We start from the raw sequence: 22,586 nt of genomic DNA, 5'->3' as shown, positions 1-22,586 counted from the left end.
AGGTGCATCAAAGCAGGGACCGAGAGACTGAAAAACAGCTTCTATCTCAAGGCCATCAGACTGTTAAACAACCACCACTAACATTGAGTGGCTGCTGCCAACACACTGACTCAACTCCAGCCACTTTAATAATGGGAATTGATGGAAATTGATGGAAAAGATATCACTAGCCACTTTAGACAATGTTTACATACCCTACATTATTCATCTCACATGTATATGTATATACTGTACTCTATCATCTACTGCATCTTTATGTAATACATGTATCACTTGCCACTTTAAACTATGCCACTTTGTTTACATACCCTACATTACTCATCTCATATGTATATACTGTACTTGATACCATCTACTGCATCTTGCCTATGCCGTTCTGTACCATCACTCATTCATATATCTTTATGTACATATTCTTTATCCCTTTACACTTGCGTGTATAAGGTAGTAGTTTTGGAATTGTTAGATTACTCGTTGGTTATTACTGCATTGTCTGCATTGTCTGAACTAGAAGCACAATTCATTTCGCTACACTCGCATTAACATCTGCTAACCATGTGTATGTGACAAATAAATTTGATTTTGATTTGATTTTTAACTTCATCCAATAGGATAGCCTACTGTCACAGATATTGTGTCCAGGCTTTCACAATACAGTCATTTTTGAAAAATATGTATTCTATCATTTGTGTAGTATTCTGTTTATATTCTGTCTTCAGAGTCCTCCCGAACCCGAATACCTGAGATGGTACAGAGGGTACGGAACTGGTTCTACATTAAATCAAATGGAACAAGGGTGGTCTCCATGTTGCTGTCCACAGCTTTATAGTCAGGCTAGCAGTTGTGCCAGCAATTTAAGCAAACCGGGAGACTTCCACTTAGGCATATGACAAATACAAACATTGCAAGTGATGTAGATAAGAATATGTTGCCCAAACACAGTGGACGGCCTGTGCACCATTTCAGGGAGTAGGGGCGTGCTCTGCTCTCTGAGGAGCTGCCTTCCAATCTTGTATCCAGTCCCAATGTAAATTAAACATCACTTTTAAGGCTTAAAGAGCATTCATAAACCCAATATTAGGCCTGTAGGTGCTTTAGAAATCATGCATAAGGCACAGCTCATCCTTGTCAGTCCCACACCCCAAAAGGATGCTTTTGATACAGTAAAATAAGAATGTGTAACATCCATATGCAAGAATAAACAATGCATATTTTTTTCATATCAATTTGAACAAATACAGTAAAGATTGACAAACGCATCAGGACTTAATTAGCGTAGTAAGAAAATATAGTAAACTGTTGCTTTAAAACAAAACCCTCCTCGTTATGTCAACGTAGGGTCAACGTGGTGACGTATTTATGGGAACTCGGGCAGGAAACTCCAGTGAAAGTGAACTAAAGGTTTGACAATGTCATTGAAACAAAGAATTGCATTTCACTCGCGGTTGAATAAATCTACTTTAAACTCGGACTATTGGTATAGTAAGCAAGAAAAGAGGACACGCGGGGACAGAGCAAGTTTCACTACAGTTGCGCTCCAACCTAACAGTTCCTCTCTGAACACAATTTTGACGAGCAGCATCCATTCGCGCTGTAAGCAATGTAACACCGATTCGGGCTCTTGCAACCTTGACAAACGAACATGGAGAATGAGACTATTTACGGGAGTGAGAGCAACTAAGGTTTTTAAACGGAGCTTTTTATTTGTCAGAGGTATGTATGTACACTGTCTGAGCAAAGAAGACAACAAACGACACTATCAAAAATAAGTTTGCCAGCTCGGGTTCAGATTGCAACGGTCGTCACTAGTTACCACAGCCACAACGTAATAAACCACGCCCATTTCTGCAATTTCCTATCTTAAAAGTGTGATTTTAAACCTAACCCTACATCTAACCGTAACCTTAAATTAAGACCATATTTTTGTTTTAATTCTTACAATATAGCACTTTGTGGCTGTGGTGACTAGTAGAAATCGATTGCAACCGGGGTTTGAGTGACCTCGTGAGGTTGGATGAATATTTCGGAGCAGATTTAAAAAAGAAAAAGGCCCAGTGTTAATGCATTCAACACCAGGACAGATATGCCACTACAATACATTAAATACATGACATGTATCTCTTCATATCACCCTCTGAGTGCTGTACATTTGCATAACATTTTCTAAATTTGATGCAGGATCCTATGGTGGTTATAAATAAATAATTTGTCATGTAATGATCTGTACGCTACATCTAACTTTTCCTTTTATGTGGATATCAGAGCTGAGCACCTCTATACTTCAGTATGAATTGAAAACAGATATGACAAAGTCTGGAAACCGACGGCTGTATTTTGATACCCATGCATTGGTTCGACTCCTCGAAGACAATGGTTAGAAAATGTTTTTTATTTGTGTAATTTGAAGTAACCCCCATACATTTAATTCAGTGGTTGGTTTGCAACCAGTTAGTGTTTTGTTTTCATCAACAGGATTCACCACTCAGCAAGCTGAAGTAATTGTCAGGATGATGGTCAGGACAACACACTCCAACATGGATCTAATCTATAATGACATGGTAACCAAAGTGCAGCAGGTGAGGCTTGACTTTTTCATATCAACATACAGTATATGACCAAAGGTATGTGGACACCTGCTTGTTGAACATCTCATTCCAAAGTCATGGGCATTAATATGGAGTTGGTCCCCCCTTTGCTGCTATAAACCTATTCCCCCTCAAACTGAAAAGAGAGTGAAAAGATATGACATGGGTCCTCAGATCCAAACCAAACAATTTTATTTGTCACATACACATGGTTAGCAGATGTTAATGCGAGTGTAGCGAAATGCTTGTGCTTCTAGTTCCGACAATGCAGTAATAACCAATGAGTAATGTAACCGAACTATTCCAAAACTACTACCTTATACACACAAGTGTAAAGGGATAAAGATATATGAATGAGTGATGGTACAGAACGTCATAGGCAAAATGCAGTAGATGGTATCGAGTACAGTATATCCATATGAGAAATGTAGGGTATGTAAACATAGAAGTGGCATAGTTTAAAGTGGCTAGTGATACAAGTATTACATAAATATGGCAAGATACAGTAGATGGTATAGGGTACAGTATATACATATGAGATGAGTAATGTAGGGTATGTAAACATATTAAGTGGCATTGTTTGAAGTGGCTAGTGATACATTTTTTACATCAATTTCCATTATTAAATTGGCTGGAGTTGAGTCAGTATGTTGGCAGCAGCCACTGAATGTTAGTGGTGGCTGTTTAACAGTATGATGACCTTGAGATAGAAATGAAATCCGAGCAAGGGCAGCATTCCAGAGAGACATCAGAGACTGTAACGTTCTTTGCTTCACGGAAACATGGCTCACTCGAGAGACGCTATCGGAGTTGGTGCAGCCAGCTGTTTTCCTCACGCATCGCCGACAGAAACAAGCATCTTTCTGGTAAGAAGAGGGGCGGGGGGTATGGCTTATGATTAACGGGACGTGGTGTGATCATAACAACATACAGGAACTCAAGTCCTTCTGTTCACCTGACTTAGAATTCCTCACAATCAAATGTCGACCGCATTATCTACCGAGAGAATTCTCTTCGATTATAATCACAGCCATATATATCCCCCCCCGAGCAGATACATCGATGGCCCTGAACAAACTTTATTTGACTCTATGTGAACTGGAAACCACATATCCTGAGGCTGCATTCATTGTAGCTGGGGATTTTAACGATTGGGATATGTTCCGCATTGCGTCCAACATCAACGAATAAGCTGATTCGGTGAGCGAGTTTATTAGAAAGTGCATCGGCAATGTTATACTCACAACAACGATTAAAACATTCCCAAACCAGAAACCGTGGATTGATGGCAGCATTCGCGTGAAACTGAAAGCGCGGACCACTGCTTTTAACCAGGGCAAGGTGACCGGAAACATAACCGAATACAAACAGTGTTGCTATTCCCTCCGCAAGGCAATCAAACAAGCTAGGCGTCAGTATAGAGACAAAGTAGAGTTGCAATTCAACGGCTCAGACACGAGGTATGTGGCAGGGTCTACAGTCAATTACGGATTACAAAAAGAAAACCAGCCCCGTCGCGGACCAGGATGTCTTGCTCCCAGACAGACTAAATAACTTCTTTGCTCACTGACACGGCCCTCTACCAAAACCTGCGGACTCTCCTTCACTGCAGCCGACGTGAATAAACATTTAAACGTGTTAACCCTCGCAAGGCTGCAGGCCCAGACGGCATCCCCAGCCGTGTCCTCAGGGCATGCGCAGACCAGCTGGCTGGTGTGTTTACGGACATATTCAATCAATCCTTATCCCAGTCTGCTGTTCCCACATGCTTCAAGAGGGCCACCATTGTTCCTGTTCCCAAGAAAGCTAAGGTAACTGAGGTAAACGACTACCGCCCCGTAGCACTCACTTCCGTCATCATGAAGTGCTTTGAGAGACTAGTCAAGGACCATATCACCTCCACCCTGCCTGACACCCTAGATCCACTCCAATTTGATCCTCAAAAGATTCTACAGCTGCACCATCGTGAGCATCACTGGTTGCATCACTGCCTGGTATGGCAACTGCTCGGCCTCCAACTGCAAGGCACTACAGAGGGTAGTGCGTACGGCCCTGTACATCACTGGGGCCAAGCTTCCTGCCATCCAAGACCTCTTTACCAGGTGGTGTCAGAGGAAGGCCCCAAAAACTGTTTAAGACTCCAGCCCGAGTCATAGATTGTTTTCTCTGCAACCGCACGGCAAGCGGTACTGGAGCGCCAAGTCTAGGTCCAAGAGGCTTCTAAACAGCTTCTATCTCCAAGCCATAAGACTACTGAACATCTAATCAAATGGCTACCCAGACTGCTTGCATTGCACCCCCACCCCCCCTTCATGCTGCTGCTACTCTCTGTTATTATCTATACATCACTTTAATAACTACCCACATGTATACTACCGTTCAAAAGTTTGGGGTCACTTAGAAATGTCCTTGTTTTTCATGAAAATGAGTAGCAAAATTAATATAAAATATAGTGAAGATGTTGGCAAGGTTATCAATAATGATTCATTTAAATAATAATTGTCCTTCAAACTTTGCTTTCGTCAATAAATCCTCCATTTGCAGCAATGGAGGCATCCTTATGTAATACATGTATCACTAGCCACTTTAACTATGCCACTTTGTTTACATACTCATCTCATATGTATATACTGTACTCGATACCATCTACTGTATCTTGCCTATGCTGCTCTGTACCATCACTCATTCATATATCCTTATGTACATATTCTTTATCCCCTTACACTGTGTATAAGAGTAGTTTTGGAATTGTTGGTTATTACTGCATTGTCGGAACTAGAAGCACAAGCATTTCGCTACACTCGCATTAACATCTGCTAACCATGTGTATGTGACAAATACATTTGATTTGATTTGATTTTTTCAGACCTTTGGCATTCTAGTATTTGACTAAGGTGTATGTACAGTGCCTTGCGAAAGTATTCGGCCCCCTTGAACTTTGCGACCTTTTGCCACATTTCAGGCTTCAAACATAAAGATATAAAACTGTATTTTTTTGTGAGAATCAACAACAAGTGGGACACAATCATGAAGTGGAACGACATTTATTGGATATTTCAAACTTTTTTAACAAATCAAAAACTGAAAAATTGGGGTGCAAAATTATTCAGCCCCCTTTAAGTTAATACTTTGTAGCGCCACCTTTTACTGCGATTACACCTGAAAGTCGCTTGGGGTATGTCTCTATCAGTTTTGCACATCGAGAGACTGACATTTCTTCCCATTCCTCCTTGCAAAACAGCTCGAGCTCAGTGAGGTTGGATGGAGAGCATTTGTGAACAGCAGTTTTCAGTTCTTTCCACAGATTCTCGATTGGATTCAGGTCTGGACTTTGACTTGGCCATTCTAACACCTGGATATGTTTATTTTTGAACCATTCCATTGTAGATTTTGCTTTATGTTTTGGATCATTGTCTTGTTGGAAGACAAATCTACGTCCCAGTCTCAGGTCTTTTGCAGACTCCAGGTTTTCTTCCAGAATGGTCCTGTATTTGGCTCCATCCATCTTCCCATCAATTTTAACCATATTCCCTGTCCCTGATGATGAAAAGCAGGCCCAAACCATGATGCTGCCACCACCATGTTTGACAGTGGGGATGGTGTATTCAGGGTGATGAGCTGTGTTACTTTTACGCCAAACATAACGTTTTGCATTGTTGCCAAAAAGTTCAATTTTGGTTTCATCTGACCAGAGCACCTTCTTCCACATGTTTGGTGTGTCTCCCAGGTGGCTTGTGGCAAACTTTAAACAACACTTTTTATGGATATCTTTAAGAAATGGATTTCTTCTTGCCACTCTTCCATAAAGGCCAGATTTGTGCAATATATATTATATTTGTGCAATATATATTGTTGTCCTATGGACAGAGTCTCCCACCTCAGCTGTAGATCTCTGCAGTTCATCCAGAGTGATCATGGGCCTCTTGGCTGCATCTCTGATCAGTCTTCTCCTTGTATGAGCTGAAAGTTTAGAGGGACGGCCAGGTCTTGGTAGATTTGCAGTGGTCTGATACTCCTTCCATTTCAATATTATCGCTTGCACAGTGCTCTTTGGGATGTTTAAAGCTTCGGAAATCTTTTTGTATCCAAATCCGGCTTTAAACTTTTTCACAACAGTATCTCGGACCTGCCTGGTGTGTTCCTTGTTCTTCATGATTCTCTCGATTCTCTCAAATATCCAATAAATGTCGTTCCACTTCATGATTGTGTCCCACTTGTTGTTGATTCTCACAAAAAAATACAGTTTTATATCGTTATGTTTGAAGCCTGAAATGTGGCAAAAGGTCGCAAAGTTCAAGGGGGCCGAATACTTTCGCAAGGCACTGTAAACTTCCGACTTCAACTATAGATATTCCATTAAAAATCAGCCGTTTCCAGCTACAATAGTCATTCACAACATTAACAATGTCTACACTGTATTTCTGATCAATTTGATGTTATTTTAATGGACACAAAACAAGGACATTTCTTAGTCACCCCAAACTTTTGAATGGTAGTGTGTATATATTGCCTCAATTACCTTAACCAACCGGTGCCCCCGCACATTGACTCTATACCGGTACCCCCTTTATATAGCATTGCTATTGTTATTTTACTTTTATGTGGCTTCACCACATTTTACTGCTGCTCTTTAATTATTTGTTACTTTATTTATTTATGTATTTATTTTATGTATTTTTCTTGGAACTGCATTGTTGAGTAAGGGCTTGTGAGTAAGCATTTAACTGTAAGGTTGTATTCAGCGCATGTGACAAATACAATTTTATTAGATTTATAACAGCCTCCACTCTGTTGGGTAGGCTTTCCACTAGATGGTTGAACATTGCTGCTGGGACTTGCTTCCATTCAGCCACAAGAGCATTAGTGAGGTCGGGCACTGATGTTGGGTGATCTGGCCTGGCTCGGAGTCGGAGTTCCAATTCATCCCAAAGGTGTTTGATGGGGTGGAGGTCAGGGCTCTGTGCAGGCCAGTCAAGTTCTTCCACACCAATCTCGACAAACCATTTCTGTATGGATCTCGCTTTGTGCACAGGGGCATTGTCATGCTGAAACGGGAAAGAGCTTTCCCCAAACTGTTGCCACAAAGTTGGAAGCACAGAATTGTCTAGAATCTCATTGAATGCTGTAGTGTCAAGATCTCACTTCACTGGAACTAAGGGGTCTAGCCCATACCATGAAAATCAGCCCCAGACCATTATTCCACCTCCACCAAACATTATAGTTGGTACTCTGCATTCGAGCAGGTAGCGTTCTCCTGGCATCCGCCAAACCCAGATTCTTCCGCCGGACTGCCAGATGGTGGAGCGTGATTTCATCACTCCAGAGAAGGTGTTTCTACTGTTTCACAGTCCCAATGGCGGCAAAGCTTTACACCACTCCAGTCAACGCTTGGCATTGTGCACGTTTCCACTTCACAATAACAGCACTTACCGAGGCAGCTCTAGCAGGGCAGAAATTTGATTAACTGACTTGTTGGAAAGGTCTCATCCTATGATGGTGCTACGCTGAAAGTCATCTTTCTCCTTTACCCAAATCTAGATAGCAGATGTTCTGAAAGAGCTGCAAAACCTGGACCCGTATAAATCAGCTTGGCTTGACAATCTGGACCCTCTATTTCTGAAACTATCCGCCGCCATTGTCGCAACCCCTATTACCAGCCTGTTCAACCTCTCTTTCATATCGTCTGAGATCCCCAAGGATTGGAAAGCTGCCGCAGTCATCCCCCTCTTCAAAGGGGGAGACACCCTGGACCCAAACTGTTACAGACCTATATCCATCCTGCCCTGCCTATCTAAGGTCTTCGAAAGCCAAGTCAACAAACAGGTCACTGACCATCTCGAATCCCACCGTACCTTCTCCGCTGTGCAATCTGGTTTCCGAGCCGGTCACGGGTGCACCTCAGCCACACTCAAGGTACTAAACGATATCATAATTGATAAAAGACAGTACTGTGCAGCCGTCTTCATCGACCTTGCCGAGGCTTTCGACTCTGTCAATCACCATATTCTTATCGGCAGACTCAGTAGCCTCGGTTTTTCGGATGACTGCCTTGCCTGGTTCACCAATTACTTTGCAGACCGAGTTCAGTGTGTCAAATCGGAGGGCATGCTGTCCGGTCCTCTGGCAGTCTCTATGGGAGTGCCACAGGGTTCAATTCTCGGGCCGACTCTTTTCTCTGTATATATCAATGATGTTGCTCTTGCTGCGGGCGATTCCCTGATCCATCTCTACGCAGACGACACCATTCTATATACTTTCGGCCCGTCATTGGACGCTGTGCTATCTAACCTCCAAACGAGCTTCAATGCCATACAACACTCCTTCCGTGGCCTCCAACTGCTCTTAAACGCTAGTAAAACCAAATGCATGCTTTTCAACCGATCGCTGCCTGCACCCGCATGCCCGACTAGCATCACCACCCTGGATGGTTCAGACCTTGAATATGTGGACTATAAGTACCTAGGTGTCTGGCTAGACTGCAAACTCTCCTTCCAGACTCATATCAAACATCTCCAATCGAAAATCAAATCAAGAGTCGGCTTTCTATTCCGCAACAAAGCCTCCTTCACTCACGCCGCCAAGCTTACCCTAGTAAAACTGACTATCCTAACCGATCCTCGACTTCGGCGATGTCGTCTACAAAATTGCTTCCAACACTCTACTCAGCAAACTGGATGCAGTTTATCACAGTGCCATCCGTTTTGTCACTAAAGCACCTTATACCACCCACCACTGCGACTTGTATGCTCTAGTCGGCTGGCCCTCGCTACATATTCGTCGCCAGACCCACTGGCTCCAGGTCATCTACAAGTCCATGCTAGGTAAAGCTCCGCCTTATCTCAGTTCACTGGTCACGATGGCAACACCCATCCGTAGCACGCGCTCCAGCAGGTGTATCTCACTGATCATCCCTAAAGCCAACACCTCATTTGGCCGCCTTTCGTTCCAGTACTCTGCTGCCTGTGACTGGAACGAATTGCAAAAATCGCTGAAGTTGGAGACTTTTATCTCCCTCACCAACTTCAAACATCAGCTATCTGAGCAGCTAACCGATCGCTGCAGCTGTACATAGTCTACTGGTAAATAGCCCACCCATTTTCACCTACCTCATCCCCACACTGTTTTTATTTATTTACTTTTCTGCTCTTTTGCACACCAATATCTCTACCTGTACATGACCATCTGATCATTTATCACTCCAGTGTTAATCTGCAAAATTGTAATTATTCGCCTACCTCATGCCTTTTGCACACATTGTATATAGACTCCCCTTTTTTTCTACTGTGTTATTGACTTGTTAATTGTTTACTCCATGTGTAACTCTGGGTTGTCTGTTCACACTGCTATGCTTTATCTTGGCCAGGTCGCAGTTGCAAATGAGAACTTGTTCTCAACTAGCCTACCTGGTTAAATAAAGGTGAAAATAAATAAAAAGAAAAAGAAAAAGTGAGCTCTTCAGTAAGGCCATTCTACTGCCAATGTTTGTCTATGGAAATTGCATGACTGTGTGTGTGTGCTCGATTTTATACACTTGTCAGCAACGGGTGTGGCTGAAATAGCCAAATCCACTAATTTGAAGGGGTGTCCCACATACTTTTGCGTGTGTGTGTATATATATATATGTATATATATATATATATATATATATTAGTCAAATATTGATAATACATGTAAGTAAATAATGAGACTGACTCGCTGTGGCCATGAATTGCAGGAGATCATGTTGCAGAGGGTGTTTTCCCAAATTGCATCGGTGAAAAAGGACATGATTATCCTTGAAAAGAGTGAGTTCTCTACTTTGCTGGCAGAGAATGAGGTGAGTATTAATTTGTAGGAGTTCTCCAATCCACAGGAGGCTGCTGAGGGGAGGACGGGCTCGTAATAATGGCCGGAACGGTGCAAATGGAATGGCATCAAATACCTGGAACCATGTATTTGATACCATTCCACTGACTCCGTTCCAGTCATTATCACGAGCCCGTCCTCCCCAATTAAGGCACCACCAACCTCCTGTGCTCTAATCCTATCATCACTTGAAGCACATCAGGGAGCCTTTTATGTCTACTCCTTTACAGGTGTCATTTCAACATCTATTCAACGCTGGTTCAACATAATTTAATTGAATTGATGAGGAAATATTGATTCAACCAGTGTGTGCCCAGTGGGAAGAGGGTCCCGTGATGTGACACATGAGGGTTAGGATTACCTTATATATATTCCTTGTTACTTATTTTCCAGTGGTAGTCAGTGTTCTTCCTTGTCATTTGAACAGTGACGGTGTGTGGACTCTGTCCAATCACTGACATCAAGTACATCCTATGGAGAGTCCACACATGTGGTGTCCCAGGTCATACTGGTTGCATGTCAATAGTTTAAAGTTGTCTCTTCACCTTGCATCTTCTCTTTCACTTGATCTGAACTGAAAACATAGGATTGCTCCCTCTGTGGTCACATGACTGATACAGTGGATGGAATTTTTGGGGGGGCCATGTTATTTCCTTAAAGTCAGGCATTTGAAGTAGATCAATGAATTGATTAATCTTTTCTTACAGAAAGTCAAGGTAGAGCTACTGCAACTGAAGGTGCAACTGGCTGTAAGTTGTTTTAAGGTGGTTTAATTTCTGTGTTGAATAAAAATCACGAGCTGGGGCTGACTAACGGCGAATAAACTATAACCCTGAAGAAGGCACAGTGATGCCGAAATTATTTACCAAATAAATTATAATTTTTTTAGCTTCTGGTTTAATTTCTGTGAAAATGTCTGCAGATCACCCACATGTTGCTGCCAACATTTCATCTGTTTGTGATGATTGTAATATATAATAATAATATATGCCATTTAGCAGACGCTTTTATCCAAAGCGACTTACAGTCATGTGTGCATACATTCTACGTATGGGTGGTCCCGGGAATCGAACCCACTACCCTGGCGTTACAAGCGCCATGCTCTACCAACTGAGCTACAGAAGGACCTATTGCGCGTGTACACCGTGTATAGATATAGAAAACTTTACAAAGTATGACTCTTTGTGAAACAGAGCGATGATCAGTTTGGATTGCAGCCTTTAACAGCACTTCAGAACCATTGAGAGTGTTTGAATGACGGAATGCCTCCTTTTTCTCTGTTGCAGGATGTGATGAATAAAGTCCGCTTTGACAATATCTTGGATATGAATTCGGAAAAAAGCAGCATGAAAGAAATGGTAAATGTCTTACAATGATGTTTTTTACATTAGTATTCATAGGATGAAGGTGTGATGCTTTGCTTATTACATACAGTATATCTTGCTCTTATCAATATTTAATGCAAATTTGACAGCACAGTTTCGACTCTGATAGACTATTTGACTTTCAGAAATCAGAGCATGAGAAGAGACTCATGGAAAGTCAGACCGAGATAATGGAAATGGTCTGTATACTGTACATTATGATTAAACCATTCTACTTTAGAGCTCTTAACGGGTTACTTCATTCACCTTGCATGTTTAACACCCATCTCAATGATGTCTTTTCACCTTGTATTTGTTATTTAGTTGTTATGATGAGAATATTGTCTGTGGTTTGTGAATAATAGCCAAATCTGTCTGCTGTAGAATGCTGAGCAAAATTGTCATTTGACTCGGTCCAATATGAAAATCGACACTGAAGTGGCAGGATTGAAAACCATGTTGGAAGCTCACAAACTTGATACTATCAAATACCTTGCAGGTAAGAAGTGTCATTCATGTATCCATGCATTAGTCTTATTTGTTCAATATTTAAAAAGCACTCGCACATCTGAGCTATCTTTGTGGCAGATTCATGGCAAGATGAATAAGATGAGAAAAAATAAGAAATCCGCACACTGCTCTTGCTAGCATCACTGCTCTTTATTAAGCTTTGCATTGGCCTCAAGACCTTCGTCAGAGCTTTTTCTGACTGAGGAAATCTCTGACGAATGCCTCGAGGCCAATACGTAAAGATTATTTGCTCAATAATAATACTATAAATGATGGATAACATTATGTTCCTCAAATGAAATAGATACACAATTAGTATCTCTGGTTCTGGTCAACTAAACGTCACTTTTGTCCATAAACAAGTTCTGACTGACGGACTCCTCATGTCTTTCAGGTTCAGTCTTCACTTGTCTCACTGTGGTTCTCGGATTCTATCGCATCTGGATGTGACTCCGGGGTGTACAGGAAGAGCTGGTCATCTGGACCACTGTAGCTCAAAAGTAACCCATTTGAACTGCCACCATTTTGTGTTTGATAAATAGTCAATTGCTATAGGAACAAACAACCACTGGCTGATGGCATGAAGACAGATCAAATGCTTTGATGTTGATTGACATTGATATTTCTGAGGACCAATAACTTGATTTAGAAGATGAACCCAGCAAACCATGAAATGCGAAAGGCTGCACTTGTAAAGCACTATCCAACATTTTTTATAGGGTTTTTAATTGGTTGTGTTTTCATAGAGTACCCTACAAATTAATGACATGTAATTTAAAGATAGAATCCTGACATATGTATTTGTTTGTACATGCACTGTTAGGCAAGGAACCTGTGTATGTTGTGTTTGAGAAGTATGTTGTAAAAATGCATCGATATATACTGTAATTGCCATGCTGTCCAAAGTGCATTTCCGGCTATGTAACCAGTAAGATGCAAGTCTGTATATTTTAACTGTTGTAGACACTACGGGACTCGTGAGTCATTGGAACACACATTCCATCAGTCTAATGAACTATTTTTTATGACCATAGTAGATATTGTAAAACTGTATAAAAGGAAAGCAGCACATACAATGGGCAGAACAAGTACTTGATAACTTGCAAAATCGGCAGTGTTTCCTACTTACAAAGCATGTAGAGGTCTGTAATTTGTATCATATGTACACTTCAACTGTGAGAGACGGACTCTAAAACAAAGATCCAGAAAATCACATTTGTATGATTTAAGTAATTAATTAGCATTTTATTGCATGACATAAGTATTTGATACATCAGAAAAGCAGAACTTAATATTTGGTATAGAAACCTTTGTTTTCAATTACAGAGATCATACGTTTCCTGTAGCTCTTGACCAGGTTTGCACACACTGTAGCAGGGATTTTGGCCCACTCCTCCATACAGACCTTCTCCAGATCCTTCAGGTTTCGGGGCTGTCGCTGGGCAATACGGAATTTCAGCTCCCTCCAAAGATTTTCTATTGGGTTCAGGTCTGGAGACTGGCTCGGCCACTCCAGGACCTTGAGATGCTTCTTACGGAGCCACTCCTTAGTTGCCCTGGCTGTGTGTTTCGGGGCGTTGTCATGCTGGAAGACCCAGCCATGACCCATCTTCAATGTTCTTACTGAGGGAAGGAGATTGTTGGCCAAGATCTCGCGATACATGGCCCCATCCATCCTCCCTCAATACGGTGCAGTCGTCCTGTCCCCTTTGCAGAAAAGCATCCCCAAAGAATGATGTTTCCACCTCCATGCTTCACGGTTAGGATGGTGTTCTTGGGGGTTGTACTCATCTTTCTTCTTCCTCCAAACATGGCAAGTGTTTGGAGGAACTTCAGACGGGCCTGGACATGCGCTGGCTTGAGCAGGGGGACCTTGCGTGCGCTGCAGGATTTTAATCCATGACGGCGTAGTGTTTTACTAATGGTTTTCTTTGAAACTGTGGTCCCAGCTCTTTTCAGGTCATTAACCAGGTCCTGCCGTGTAGTTCTGGGCTGATCCCTCACCTTCCTCATGATGATCATTGATGCCCCACGAGGTGAGATCTTGCATGGAGCCCCAGACTGAGGGTGATTGACCGTAATCTTGAACTTCTTCCATTTTCTAATAATTGCGCCAACAGTTGTTGCCTTCTCACCAAGCTGCTTGCCTATTGTCCTGTAGCCCAGCCTTGTGCAGGTCTACAATTTTATCCCTGAGGTCCTTACACCCTCTGGTCTTGTCCATTGTGGAGAGGTTGGAGTCTGTTTGAGTGTGTGGACAGGTGTCTTTTATACATGTAACGAGTTCAAACAGGTGCAGTTAATACAGGTAGAGTGGAGAACGGGAGGGCTTCTTAAAGAAAAACTAACAGATCTGTGAGAGCTGGAATTCTTACTAGTTGGTAGATGATCAAATACTTATGTCATGGAATAAAATGCAAATGAATTACTTAAAAATCATACAATGTGATTTTCTGGATTTTTGTTTTAGATTCAGTCTCTCACAGTTGAAGTGTACCTATGATAAAAAATGACAGACCTCTACATGCTTTGTAAGTAGGAAAACCTGCAAAATCGGCAGTGTATCAAATACTTGTTCTCCTCCCTGTATGTATGACTAAACACAAAGCTATAATATAGGATAATTTGACCATAATGTTTTTTATATTTACTTGACCCTAATAACATTTGCATAGGATACCTTTATTGTGAAGGAAACAAGCCAGAAGTTATTTCCCGTGGTCCTACACGTGCTTATATTTGTAAACTTCCCCTGTTAGAAATAATGCAATTCATCATGTTTGAATTATTTATACTGGTGGTCGTGTTTTAATGAGAAACTTGCTTTCGATAGATACCATCTATGCCTGGGTCACCTCTAAATGATTTGATTTGACATCAAGTTGTGTCGTCATTTACGAGCTAGGTATCTAGCTGTACTGTAGTCTATATTGACATGATACATTGCAGATACCCAGCAGAAACTCCATGTTCTGTAGGAGCAGCATTTATCATAGGTGAGGAATAGAACAGTGAGCCTTCATTATCAACTTGCTACATTTGATTGTGGTGCTGGGTCCTTGGGATGAAACACTAATTCAACTTTGTTCTATTAATATATATTACAATGACTGAAGCATTCAGCAGCAACAGAAAGAGCTCCTCTCGATTCCCAGAGTGAACACTCAGATCTTTGAGACATGCCACTTAAAAAAAACACATTTATTTCACCTTTATTTAACCAGGTAAGCTAGTTGAGAACAAGTTCTTATTTACAACTGCGACTTGGCCAAGATAAAGCAGAGCAGTGCAACACAAACAACAGTGTTACACATGGAATAAACAAGCGTACAGTCAACACAATAGGGGGGTCTATATAAAGTGTGTGCAAATGGCGTGAGGTGGTAAGGTAATAAATAGGCCATAGTAGCAAAGTAATTACAATTTAGCAAATAAACACGAGTGATAGATGAGCCAGTAGAAATACTGGTGTGCAAAAGAGCAGAAAAGTACATAAAAACAATATGGGGATGAGGTAGGTAGATTGGGTGGGCAATTTACAGCTGCAGCGATCCGTTAGCTGCTCACATAGCTGATGTTTAAAGTTAGTGAGGGAAATTTAAGACTCCAGCGATCTTTGCAATTCGTTCCAGTCATTGGCAGCAGAGAACTGGAAGGAAAGGCGGAAAAGTAGGTGTTGGCTTTGGGGATGACCAGTGAGATATACCTGCTGGAGTGCGTGCTATGGGTGGGTGTTATCGTGACCAGTGAGCTGAGATAAGGCGGAGCTTTACCTAGCATTAGGTAGGATTGTCAGTTTTACGAAGATATGTTTGGCGGTGTGAGTGAAGGAGGCTTTGTTGCGAAATAGGAAGCCAATTATAGATTTCATTTTGGATTGGAGATGTTTAATATGAGTCTGGAAAAGAGTTTACAGTCGAGCCAGACACCTAGGTATTTGTAGTTGTCCACATATTCTAAGTCAGAGCCGTACAGAGTAGTGATGCTAGTCGGGCGGGTGCGGACAGCGAACGGTTGAAAAGCATGCATTTGGTTTTACAAGCGTTTAAGAGCAGTTGTAGGCCACAGAATGAGTGGTGTATGGCATTGAAGCTCATTTGGAGGTTAGTTAACACAGTGCCCAAAGAAGGGCCAAATGTATACAGAATGGTGTCGTCTGCGTAGAGGTGGATCAGGGAATCACCCGCAGCAAGAGCGACATTCTTGATATATACAGAGAAATTGAACGGCCCGAGAATTGAACGATGTGGTACCCACAGAGACTGCCAGAGGTCCAGACAACAGGCCCTCCGATTTTACACACTGAACTCTGAGAAGTAGTTGGTGAACCAGGCGAGGCAGTCATTTGAGAAACCAAGGCTGTCGAGTCTGACGATAAGAATATGGTGATTGACAGAGTCGAATGCCTTGGCCAGGTCGATGAAGATGGCTGCACAGTACTGTCTTTTAACCGATGGAGGTTATTATATCGTTTAGTACCTTGAGCGTGGCTGAGGTGCACCCACTTCATCAATGATCATCAGTTCAAAAATGTATACGGATTGTTATCCCTTAAAGCAGTTGCTAACAAGATAGCTACACAAATTGTCACTTGAATAACAGTTTGTGAGAGTGTAGGCCAATTATGATTTCAGTATTTGTTATTGAATGAGACTAGTGAATTTGTAAGCATTAGTTTACCATTTTAAAAAAGGTCCAAAGCCCTTTTAATCTTGATATCAAATAATTTCTGAGTAACAATGCAGTACACTACTGTGACTATTTTTTTGACCATTTTAAATTGTCAAACAAAATAAAACATGTTTAGCATTAATTTTGCTACAACTGTCCAGGAGTGGTCTTGACTCTTTGTCATTGGACTATTAACTGTGTTACCGGGCAGGACAAAACTCCATCCTACAAAAAACAGGCTGAAATGTCAAACAGCTCTTACACTAAAAAGGGCATAATAATAATTTTCACAATTATTATTAACAGAATTATTCCAACCTCAGTGTGAAAATATATATAAAATACAGAAATCTAGTTGTTGACTGCACTGGGCCTGTAATAATCTGAAGAGATTTATCACTATAATCTTATTGTCAATACTCCAGATATTTCCAGTTGTTGTGTAGATGAAGTTGCAGCGGAGCATGTAGGAGTGGACTGCATCATGCACTACGGGAGGGCTTGCCTCAGCCAGTCCAGAAGACTCCCTGTGATGTACGTGTTTGAGAGGAGACGTGTGCCTCCTCCAGAAAGCTGTACCCCGACAGACAGAGTCACATCATCCTGTACAAAGTCAACTATTCTCACATTATTGGTAATGTCTCACACTGACTTATGTCCCATTGTCTGAACTTCTTTTAGGACTCGGAAACGTTCAGTTTGTGATATACTTCAAACAGGAATGTGAGCGATTAATACTATTTTAGTGACAGTTTTATAAATGTATTAAAACAAGATTGGCCATTTAACACCTTTTAGCAATGTATTTAATACTGGTTTAAAGCATGATAATGTCTGTCCTCAGATGATCTTCTGGAACACCTTTCCTCTGAGTATCCGAACATTGCCGCCTCAACCCTTCATGTGGACAGAGAACTTTGCTACAGTCACACAGACAACACAATGACAGCAGTTCTCCGTGTCAAAACGGTGATCAAGCCGTTTATCAGTTTGGTAGGCAGTTTGTTTTGAAATGTGGACAGACCGTTGAGGACTACAGTGTGTTCGTTATTGGGCACAAAGGTGCAACCATGACAAACTTCATGATGACTTGGACTCATAGCTCAACAGATTCCAATTCAAGAAATCAATCTTCTGAGACATTTAAGACCAGTATTATAGCATAACTAAGCTAACTGACGAAATAAAAGAAACACCAACATAAGTCGCCATAAGAGCTTCAATGTGCCTTGGCATAGAATCTACAAGTGTCTGGAACTCTATTGGATGGATGCGACACCATTCTACCATGAGAAATTCCATCATTTTGTGGTTTGTTGGTGGAAAATGCTGTCTCGTGCGTGTTCAATTGGGTTGAGATCTGGTGACTGATTCTCTTTTGGGACCCCTCTTTCAAAGTCAATGAAAACTCTTCTAGCCATGGTAGCCAAAATAATGGGGAACTGGGCATTTTTATACATGGCTAAGCATGATGGGATGTTAATTGCTTAACTAAAGACATGATCCGGAGCTTTGGCGACTAGTAAGTATTTTTTTAAACCTCCCGCTTTGGGCTGGATGTGACCATGTGTAGCGGCTGCTCCAGTTTCAACTGTTCTGCCTGCAGCTATGGAACCCTGACCTGTTCACCGGATGTGCTACCTGTCCCAGACCTGCTGTTTTCAACTCTCCAAAGACAGCAGGAGCGGTAGAGATACTCAATGATCGGCTATGAAAAGTCAACTGACATTTACTCCTGAGGTGCTGACCTGTTGCACCCTCGACAACTACTGTGATTATTATTATTTGACCATGATGGTCATTTATGAACATATGAACATCTTGGCCATGTTCTGTTATAATCTCCACCCGGCAAAACCAGAAGAGGACTGGTCACCCCTCATAGCCTGGTTCCTCTCTAGGTTTCTTCCTAGGTTTTGGCCTTTCTAGAGAGTTTTTCCTATCCACCGTGCTTCTACACCTGCATTGCTCGCTGTTTGGGGTTTTAGGCTGGGTTTCTGTACAGCACTTTGAGATATCAGCTGATGTAAGAAGGGCTATATAAATACATTTGATTTGATTTAGTTCATACATAATCTATGAGTGGAATAATGGTCTTACCTCAATTAGCCATGAAATCCCAAGTTTTAAAAGCGACTGTTTACAGCCCATCGCCATTTTATTGACAGCTAGCAACATGCACACACAGCAGAGTGCGAGAGAGACGTGAACGAGAATGACGTGGTGCACATAGGATGCAATTTTTGGGAAACACTTTTAGCTCGTGAGCGCTACTTTCAGAATTACTGGCTAAAAAGTAAACAGAAGTACCAGAAAATGTCTTTAACTCACACATTTACTCAAGTGTATCCAAATCTCTTTGTAAGAAGTGTGCATATATAAAGGTTTACACAGTTCTTCCACGTTATGTTACAAAAGAGGTCTGAATACTTTCCGAATGCACTGTATATGAGTCTTCAAAAAGAACAGAACCAGAACTGTTCAAATGTAACAGATGAAACTTTGAAAATGCGAGACCACATACTTGGACTTAAAGGAAAATTCCACCCAAAAGTTTAAGGTCTCATACCGGCTGTATTTTAAAAGTTAAATATCTTGAAAACTTGATTTCTGACAGGCAAAACATTTTGGGACTATATCAACAATGGATTCATGAAACTGATAACAAATAATTATTTTTGGGTGAAGTTTTCCTTAAATGCACTCATCGCTGTTGTTATTATTTAATCACCAACAGTTTGCTCCATGTACTGTAAATCACAATTGAGATATGAAAAGAGTTATGTATGATTTTGTCATTCAAAATCTTTAATATAGGCTGCTGGATAAGTCATATTTGCAGACATGAAATGTTCTATGAAAGCTATTTTCATATACACACACACACACACACACACACACACCAAAAGGTCCTGAAACTGCAATTCAGAATAGTCTGTGTCCATGCTATACCCAATGTTTAATTTGTTTAACAATGACATAAAAATAACTTAGGTATAGCAGATTGGTCCTGAGGGAACCATTTGTGGTGTCAGATACATACAAGCACATACAGTTGAAGTCAGAAGTTTAAATACACCTTAGACAAATTCATTTAAACTCAGTTTTTCACAATTCCTGACATTTAATCCTAGTAAAAATCATGATGCCATCTATTTTGTGAAGTGCACCAGTCCATCCTGCAGCAAAGCACCCACACAACATGATGCTGCCACCCCCGTGCTTCGTGGTTGGGACGGTGTTCTTCGGCTTGCAAGCCATCCCCTTTTTCCTCCAAACATAACGATGGTCATTATGGCTAAACAGTTCTATTTTTGTTTCATCAGACCAGAGGACAATTCTCCAAAAAGTACCATCTTTGTCCCCATGTGCAGTTGCAAACCATAGTCTGGCTTTTTTATGGCAGTTTTGGAGCAGTGGCTTCTTCCTTGCTGGGCGGGCTTTCAGGTGATGTCGATATAGGACTTGTTTTACTGTGGATATAAATACCTTTGTACCTGTTTCCTCCAGCATCTTGACAAGGGCCTTTGCTGTTGTTCTGGGATTGATTTAGCACTTTTCGGAACCAAAGTACGTTCATCTCTAGGAGACAGAACGCATCTCCTTCCTGAGCGGTGTGACGGCTGCATGATCCCATGGTGTTTATACTTGCGTACTATTGTTTGTACAGCTAAACGTGGTACCTTCAGGTGTTTGAAAATTTCTCCCAACGATGAACCAGACTTGTGGAGGTCTACGATTTTTTTTCCTGGGGTCTTGGCTGATTTCTTTTGATTTTCCCATGATGTCAAGCAAAGATGCATGGGGTTTGAAGGTAGGCCTTGAAATACATCCAGAGGTACACCTCCAATTGACTCAAATGATGTCAATTAGCCTATCAGAAGCTTTTAAAGCTTTGACATTTTCTTGAATTTTCCAAGCTGTTTAAAGGCAGAGTCAACTTAGTGTATGTAAACTTCTGACCAACTGGAATTGTGATACAGTGAATTAAAAGTTAAATAATCTGTCTGTAAACAATTGTTGAGAAAAATGACTTGTGTCATGCACAAAGTAGATGTCCTAACCGAATTGCTAAAACTATAGTTTGTTAACAAGAAATATGTGGAGTGGTTGAAAAACGAGTTAATGACTCCAACCTAAGTGTATGTAAACTCAGTGTATGTATGTGAATTCAACTGTAAAAAGAAGGTAAAACAAAATAATGCATTTCTATTCAAATATGTAGAAAACCTGGGCATGCTTGATTTGTGCTGGCCAAAAAGGTTATTAAAACTTATAACACACTAACAATAACATGAAATAAATGGGTAAATATCAGCCCAATGAAGAAAAGTGCTTGCTTAGGTAATGACGTTTCGGACCTACATTCCTTCCCCTCAACATAAATATTGAAATCTGACTGTTTTTCTTTGATGATGTTTGTTTGGTGGTTTCCAGATTAGAAGACAAAGGCCAGGATTCAATCCCATATTGAGCTGAGTCAGCCGACATATGCAGTGTGGACCATAAATGTAGTTTCCACGAATGTGGGAACATTGCCTTTAAAAGGTGCATAGCTGCCAAAGCGTGATCGGATAGAATCCCAGACCTCATGCTCAAAGTAGAAATAACAAATCCCACAATCTCTATGAAGTCATTGTTCCTTATCCTGACATTCCTTTTACATTATGTATCTTTCATAGGAACTTCTTCCACAAAGGATGCTGGGAATATGCCAATCTTTCCGTTGCACTGTCCCTCAAACCAGTCTTCATTGACTGAAAAGAAAGTAATGAAAATGGGAATTTACTTTTGCTTCTGTATTTTAAAGGGAAAAAAATCCACTCCAAAACGGTTTAATGATTTTTTTCTCTCACTGTTTTACAGTCCCAACAATATTTCGCATGTCAGCAGTCAAGTTTTCGAGATATCACTTGCCACATCATCATGATGATGCCAATTGCATCAAGGGATTAAAAACGCATCATTGTGATGTGACAAGTGACACTTTGCTTCTTGAAAATACTATATCTTCAAAACTTGACTGCTGACATGCAAAACATTTTGGGACAATATCAACAGACAACAAATTAAATAAATACCAAAATGTTGTTTTTGGGTGGGGGGTTTAAGGAAACATTAGTTTGAGGCTTTTTCAAATAACAATAAGTCAATGTACGCCTCTACAGCTATCAGAGAAAATACAGTTAGTCTCTTGACACAAATTATTTTCCCAATGTCGAACTGGGGGCCCACATGAGAAAATAATGAAAATGGGAATGTACTATTGCTTCTGTAACCCTAATTCTGTGTTCTGTAAGACAACAGCAGGTTTCCATCTCTTCCAGGATATCATATAACAGAATAAAACACTGACACAACCAATTTTTGCATTGTGGAAATGGTGCCCCGCATGAGAGAAATATGTAGCTCACCTTTGGAGAGAAGTAAGATGGTATCTCCTTGATGGAACTCAAGATCCTCTGGAGTTGAAGACTCATAAGAATGAAGCGCCATCAGGTGAGTCTGGCTTTGTAGCTGCTCACTCACTCCCTGTAGTGTAGATTACATGAAACAAGGGACATTAGTACACACATGATGACATCTGTCAGAACAAAGTTTTGATGACTAT

At 41.0% G+C, this 22,586-nt stretch overlaps 2 protein-coding genes across 7 annotated transcripts in view; one reads left to right on the top strand and one right to left on the bottom strand.

Moving 5' to 3' along the window:
* LOC118361747 (neutrophil cytosol factor 2-like) overlaps window positions 1-22,586 on the bottom strand; it is a 35,188-nt gene that overhangs the window by 8,544 nt on the left and 4,058 nt on the right. For 2 of the 4 annotated variants that reach the window (XM_035741932.2, XM_035741930.2), the window contains exons 14-15: window positions 22,390-22,507; window positions 19,860-21,732 (exon numbers count right to left, since the gene is read on the bottom strand). In XM_035741932.2, the coding sequence (XP_035597825.1) occupies window positions 21,641-21,732; window positions 22,390-22,507 (210 nt within the window). In that variant the 3' untranslated portion in view covers window positions 19,860-21,640. Of the gene's footprint in view, window positions 1-19,859; window positions 21,733-22,389; window positions 22,508-22,586 lie in introns of those variants that run through there. The other 2 variants (XM_035741929.2, XM_035741928.2) reach the window with 1 other exon arrangement.
* On the top strand, window positions 1,336-15,179 carry mcur1 (mitochondrial calcium uniporter regulator 1). 3 transcript variants are annotated; one of them, XM_052483749.1, is made up of 9 exons: window positions 1,339-1,713; window positions 2,263-2,373; window positions 2,473-2,576; window positions 10,300-10,401; window positions 11,138-11,179; window positions 11,717-11,788; window positions 11,941-11,994; window positions 12,179-12,293; window positions 12,699-15,179. In XM_052483749.1, exons 1-9 carry the CDS (start codon window positions 1,410-1,412, stop codon window positions 12,752-12,754), a joined length of 960 nt encoding a protein of 319 aa, XP_052339709.1. In that variant the 5' UTR covers window positions 1,339-1,409; the 3' UTR covers window positions 12,755-15,179. The 3 variants fall into 3 exon arrangements, with proteins under 3 accessions (XP_052339710.1, XP_052339709.1, XP_052339711.1); XM_052483751.1 differs by having other exon boundaries at window positions 1,352-1,401; XM_052483750.1 differs by lacking the exons at window positions 11,138-11,179; window positions 11,717-11,788; window positions 11,941-11,994; window positions 12,179-12,293; window positions 12,699-15,179 and adding an exon at window positions 10,661-11,109 and having other exon boundaries at window positions 1,336-1,713.

This window comes from Oncorhynchus keta, chromosome 28 (assembly GCF_023373465.1).
Source record: "Oncorhynchus keta strain PuntledgeMale-10-30-2019 chromosome 28, Oket_V2, whole genome shotgun sequence".
Lineage (NCBI taxonomy): Eukaryota > Metazoa > Chordata > Actinopteri > Salmoniformes > Salmonidae > Oncorhynchus > Oncorhynchus keta.
Note: the sequence above shows the minus strand (reverse complement) of the source record. Positions and strands in the feature narration are given on the sequence as shown.